The 6,418-nt window shown below is 44.6% G+C and overlaps 2 protein-coding genes across 2 annotated transcripts; both read right to left on the bottom strand.

Annotated features, from left to right (window-relative positions):
* Positions 1-2,546: 2,546 nt before the first annotated feature.
* Positions 2,547-3,290, bottom strand: LOC118411668 (G-protein coupled receptor 6-like). The gene has a single exon (XM_035814146.1). It carries the CDS (start codon positions 3,288-3,290, stop codon positions 2,547-2,549), a length of 744 nt encoding a protein of 247 aa, XP_035670039.1.
* Positions 3,291-5,336: 2,046 nt separating this feature from the next.
* On the bottom strand, positions 5,337-6,080 carry LOC118411669 (G-protein coupled receptor 6-like). The gene has a single exon (XM_035814147.1). The coding sequence runs from the start codon at positions 6,078-6,080 to the stop codon at positions 5,337-5,339; it is 744 nt and encodes a 247-aa protein (XP_035670040.1).
* Between the last annotated feature and the right edge of the window lie 338 nt (positions 6,081-6,418).

Below are 6,418 nucleotides of genomic sequence, written 5' to 3' on the forward strand. Positions count from 1 at the left end.
GGGATGCACGGGGATGCATGAGGATGCGTAGGATGAATGGGAATGCACAGGGGATGCATGAGGATGCATGAGGGTGCGTAGGATGAATAAGGATGCACGGGGATGCATGAGGATGCGTAGGATGAATGGGAATGCACAGGGATGCATGGGGATGCTTAGGATGAATGGGAATGCACAGGGATGCATGGGGATGCTTAGGATGAATGGGAATGCACGAGGATGCGTAGGATGAATGGAAATGCACAGGGATGCATGGGGATGCTTAGGATGAATGGGAATGCACAGGGATGCTTGAGGGAGTGTAGGATGAATAAGGATGCACGGGAATGCATGAGGATGCGTAGGATGAATGGGAATGCACGGGGATGCATGAGGATGCGTAGGATGAATGGGAATGCACGGGAATGCGTAGGATGAATGGGAATGCACGGGGATGCATGAGGATGCGTAGGATGAATGGGAATGCACAGGGATGCATGAGGATCTATCATACACAGGTAGGATGACTGAGAGTACATAAGAGTGTCTGTGTGGTTAATGTATACTATTACCTATGGTAATGTATGTCACATTAACATGTGTTAAAATGTGTCCATATGTAGGTAGGTTCATTTGCATAAATGGGACTTTACCATGCTCCCGCTACCAATTTTCTGCAGGCTTCCTTTCAGCTCTGCAGCGCCCTCCAGCGATGTTTTCACAACACGCACTCTCGCTGTCTGCCTTCATGCGGTTCACGAGTGACATCTAGCGTCTTCCGTCACTTTTGATTCGCAGGTGCGCATCCCAAAATATCGCAGGGTAAGAAACTGTTAGTTTTGTTTGAAGGATCTCATTCTCAAGCCGACAACAAGAGACGACTATATATATGCACCGACATGACAATGACTTTCTTTTCATTTCTGGATCTATTTGTTAACATTTAAGCTCAATCGTAGCATCTCGTGGCCCATAAACAACGATTACACCCAACACGTAACGAAGAAATTGACTAAAAGCATACTTATCATATTATCCTGGTGCACTCAAAGTATTTCCTTTTCACCTGCTCGTAGCCGGATCTTAACGCTTACGTTTCTTCCGTAGGCCTTTTTTCATGAAAAAGCTTGCTTTAAGTGCTAATACCATACAGAGATGATCTGTTATTGTATGATATTGTGAAAATTGACCGTGATGTACATTGATTCACATCCATTAACCATGTTCACACAGTGTTAATGAATTGTTGCAAATAGATCAAATTTGTTTTTAACTGTGACATACTTTGTACTTGTTCAATATGTAGTTGTACCCCGTGCGCTTGAATAACAATACTGTACACTTCATGAATGTTATGCTGTGCAATTCTGCCTCAATGCTGCAACACTACTTTTATTCTGCGACATTCGTTTTATAGTCTGTCTGGAACAATAAACCAGTCTACAAACAGTTCCTCTACTAGACATGACTATACATAGAAACTTGACTAGTCACGGATCTGTTCAAACTACGCCATATGTACAGAATATACATATAGATACTAGTCCCACAGTGAGATGATTAACTGCAACAGATTACTACCTGTTACATCTTCAGGAAAACTACACCCAACACCTGCCTTCATGTAACGTTACATCACATTCTCACTTACTTGCCGAAACATTGCCGAGTAGGTAACTCTTAGGTCTGTTAGACGAATTACCATTCTGAAAGCTAGCACACGATTACGCTGTCCACGAGAGTTCTTCGTTACATTTTGAGTACATGATTATCTTTACATGTTGCCTTTGCCCTGAGTTTGACCTCGACTTTTTTCATATCCACGGCGACTACCTAAAATTGGTCTAATCAACTTGACTGAGAACTCTGACTTTGCATGACAGATAGTATTTACTGTTAGATGAGACAGAACTCTGACTTTGCCTGACAGACCGTAAGAACTTAGTACTTCGTCACTAGGACGTCGCCAAAACCTGCCAACAGGAATCTAGCATTTCTGTACATATTTGTGCCTGGAATTTACTCTTTTGTACATGATTTTCTATACAGGGGTAATGATTCTTAAGATATGATTTTTTTTCTTCCTTGCTTTGAAAACTTGCATACTTTCAATATGGGGAAAATATTTTGTTATGGTGAACACAAAAACAATTCTGGAACAATTCTTTACAACAGAAGAATCCATGAAGAACTGAATTTTGTGATATGATTTCAGCAACGTAGCTACAGTGATAGATCCTACAGTATGTCCTGCTTTGTGTTTTCTTAAAATCATCTGATGAGGCTAACTGTAGACTGTACGTTAGTGTCTATACTAGTGTTTACCTTCGTTTTTGTTGTCCTTATTCTTCCGATATCATCGTCCTGTTTTCTTGGCGATCGTTGAAATGTTTGTTGTCCCTTTGTCACTGCCAAAGATGTTTGTGTCATGTCCACATACCTTTGTACTGTTGCACAAAAGTTCTACTTTGAACGTCCAGGTTGGTATAACGTTAGAGTTCAAATGTTTTTTTTAGGTGGCTTGTGTGTTGCAACTAAGGTCGATTAAGATGTGAGCGGGCAGTTTTCTATGGGCTCCATGCATTCACGGCGTTGCCGACGAAAAGGCGCTTCACATTGCGGCGGATTTCCTCCAGACGAAAGCCGTAGATGATGGGGTTGACCGCGGAGTTCAGGATGACAAATATCATTTGTACAGAGTTTTGGCCGCAATCGCCTTTGCAGGCCACTTCTTTGGCGACTGCAGCGCAAAATGGCAGCCAGCCCACCAGAAACACGATGGTAATGATGAGAATAGTGACGGCTGATTTTCTGCTGGTACTCGGCTGGGCCTGCACCGAGGCTTCCTGTAGCATGATGTCGCTAACCTGCCGCCACAGGCACCGGAACACGCCGAGGTTGAAGAACACGATCGCCGCCATCGGAATGAAGACGAGAATCAGGATCAGGACCAGGTAGCTTTTTGGAGTGCCTCCGCCATACTGGGAACACCCTACCTGGGACGGGAACGTACAGTTCCATCCAAACACCGGCAGCAGCGCCAAGATGCTGCTCAACAGCCAGACCACGATGATGGCGACTTTACATCTATCGTTGGTGATGTTGTTCTCGTACGTCATGCCGTGCACGATGAACCAGTAGCGCTCAGCCGTTAGCGCCAGTAGGCTGTAGGCGGAGGATAGAGCTGAGAGGAGGATAGAAGTGGGGAGGAAGCGGTGCAAGGCCTTGGGAGGGGGAATTCCAGCGTAAAAGAAGACAGTGAAACCCGCACAGAGGAAGCATACCCCAGCCACAATATCGCTGGCTGCCATGTTGGCCATCAGTATGTAGACCGGTTTGTGCAGCGCCTCGTACCTGATGATGGCCGCTAAGGGTAGACTATTCGCCACAACCGACCCGACTGAAATTGCATTCATAACAAGCAATATCCAACTATATCCAGTGCGACTCTGGAACGAGGAACGTTCTTTGTCTTTTGTCTCTCCAACTTCAGCGCACTCAAATGAAGTTGAAGTTGCGTTTTCATTCACTCGTGAAGTCTCGTTGCTGTTGCCAAGTGAGCTGCAGTTCTTTACTAGCTCCTCCCAAGGCCAAGTTTCCGAACCATCTACACCGTCCGTCCTGTTGCTGAGTTCTGTTGTAGAGTTCAGGTTGGTTGAGGGTGCCAAAGCTGTACCAATGCTACAGCTTGCAACGACGACAAACATAAGAGCGGTCTTGATATTCTGTTGTTCAAGCATCATTTTAGTTCTTCAATGTGATGACGGTCAATGTCAGAGTCAATTCGATGTACAGTGGACAATCGCAGAATGACGCTAAGTCTCCGAAGAAACTTAATGCTTTGATCGCTGAAGAACTTCGATGCACGATTTATCCTGGCACAGAAACCGTTTCGAACGTCGGCGAAATGAAACCAAACTCTCTAGTAAATGCAGATAGGCGCTCTCACTTATAAGTCGACGTCCAAGCTGTACGTTTTGAATGGCGTAAATAATCGAATTCAACGAATGGCTATTGAAGGTTTGCGTGTATGTTCGGTATTGTGAATAATCTTAGCTTTTAGCCAGGTGCAGGAAAGCTCAGGCGTACTAAACTTCACAACCTAAGTTCAATCGAAACAAAATCCATGTAATCGCGAAGGAAATGTTGGGATGAAGAAAATCGCCTGCTGTTCTTTCTGCCTGATCTTCTTAATTGAATGAAACAATCTCAAGGGTGTGGCTTTCTGGTTGAAGATTCCGTTCCCGATAATTTGTCAGTATCATAAAAAAAGGGTTTTGTCAAATTTAAAGAAGTTTCGAAATTTAGTAACTTTTCAGGTCAATGTTAACTGAACATAATCTTTGTGCGTGAGTCCTCAAGAACCACCAGTACTAAAAGACCGTAAGGGATAAATCCGGCAACATGGGCAGGTTAACAAGCTAATTTTTGTTGTTGAGATATTAGAACCTAAAATGGTGGCAGACTTGACAATGGTATTCATTTTACACATGTACTGATTGCGTAAAACTAACCCATTTTCAAGTCTGCCACGAAGACAAAGGGTTTCTCGGACATGACTATGGCTTTCTTGACAATTCTGGGTATATTTCTTACTGTTTTGGCTCAGTCTGAACATCTCCTGTCCAACAAAGGATTTGATTCAAAGGGCATGGCTCACATGGTGCACTTCAAAGTATTTCCGCAAAGTTTTTACCTGCTCGTAGCCGGATCGTTACGCTTAATTTGTATCCTCCATAGGTGTCTTTGGGGATAAAAAGCATGATTAGTTGGATACTGTTCTAAACTAAAAACTATTGATTTCACTTGAAACTTTATATCATTTGAAACCTAATGTCATTTTGATTCTCACAAATTTCCTATACTAGACATGACTATACAATGAATAAATAGAAAGTGAACTAGTTCCGGTTTGGTCCTAACTAATGCCGTATGTTCGAAGGCAGACACGACAATGACTCTCTTGACATTTGTGGATACGTGAGTTAATGTTTGGGCATAATCGTAGCATGTCATGTCATGTCCCAGGGGTATCCATACAGATGAATTAGTTATTCAAAATGTGGTCTGTTTCCTGTTTCTAAAGCATCCAAACCTATACGTACAATACAGTACTCATATCATTTCAATTTTCTAAAGACAAATATTTCAAGAACTACATACCTACTAATCTACAGGTGGGAGGTCCTACAGTATGTCCCGGCTTTGTCTTCGTTTTCCATTCTTCGTTTTTGCCCCCTGCTCCATTGGCTTTACTTTGTCTTTGAGTCGATTTTGACGTTGAGCTTTTCGCGCTTTGGGAGTATTGGCGACGTGATCCTGATATTCAGATGTGCACATCCATTTTTCTACGGGCTTCATGCATACACGGCGTTGCCGACGAAGAGGCGCTTCACGTTGCGGCGGATTTCCTCCAGACGAAAGCCGTAGATGATCGGATTGATCGCGGAGTTCAGGATGACAAGTCCTATCATAGATTGATCCATGTTGTTACAATCTTCTTTACAGACCACTTCGTTGGCTACTGTCGCGCTGTAAGGGAGCCAACTCACCAGAAACACGATGGTGATGATGAGAATAGTGACGGCTGATTTTCTGCTGGTACTCGGCTGGGCCTGCACCGCGGCTTCCTGTCGCCTGATGTCGCTAACCTGTCGCCACAGGCAGCGGAACACGCCGAGGTTGAAGAACATGATAGCCGCCATCGGAATGAAGATGAGAAATAGGATCAGGACCAGGTAACTTTGTGGAGTGCCTCCGCCATACTGGGAACACCCTACCTGGGACGGGAACGTACAGCTCCATCCAAACACCGGCAGCAGCGCCAAGATACTGCTCAACATCCAGACCACGATGATGGCGACCTTACATCTGTCGTTGGTGATCTTGTCCTCGTACGTCAGGCCGTGGACGATGAACCAGTAGCGCTCAGCCGTTAGCGCCAGCAGGCTGTAGGCGGAGGATAGAGCTGAGAGGACGATAGAAGTGGGGAGGAATCGGTTCAAAGCCATCGGCGGATTAACTCCAGCTGTCGCGTAGAAGAAGACGGTTAAACTCGTGAAGAGGAAGTTCATCCCAGCCACAATATCGCTTGCTGCCATGTTGGCCATTAGTATGTAGACCGGTTTGTGCAGCACCTCGTACTTGATGATGGCCGCCAAGGGTAGACTATTTGCCGCAACTGATCCAATTGAAATGGCATTGATAACGTGCAACACCCAAAGGTATCGAACGCGATTCCCGAGCAAGAAACTTTTTGGATCTTTTGTATCTTTTGTCTCTCCAGCCTCAGCGCATTCAAATAAAGTTGAAGTTACGTTTCCCTTGACTCGTGAAGTCTCGTTGTTGTTGCTAAAAGAGCTGCAGTTCTTTGCTAGCTTTCCCCTCCCAAGTTTCCGAACCATCTACACCGTCCGTCCTGTTGCTGAGTTCTGATGTA

The sequence above is a fragment of the Branchiostoma floridae genome, chromosome 3, assembly GCF_000003815.2.
Source record: "Branchiostoma floridae strain S238N-H82 chromosome 3, Bfl_VNyyK, whole genome shotgun sequence".
Classification (NCBI taxonomy): Eukaryota; Metazoa; Chordata; class Leptocardii; order Amphioxiformes; family Branchiostomatidae; genus Branchiostoma; species Branchiostoma floridae.

Excerpts from the sequence above, each read along its gene's own strand:
- LOC118411668 (XM_035814146.1), bottom strand. The coding sequence starts at position 3,290 with ATGGCAGCCAGCGATATTGTGGCTGGGGTATGCTTCCTCTGTGCGGGT.
- LOC118411669 (XM_035814147.1), bottom strand. The coding sequence starts at position 6,080 with ATGGCAGCAAGCGATATTGTGGCTGGGATGAACTTCCTCTTCACGAGT.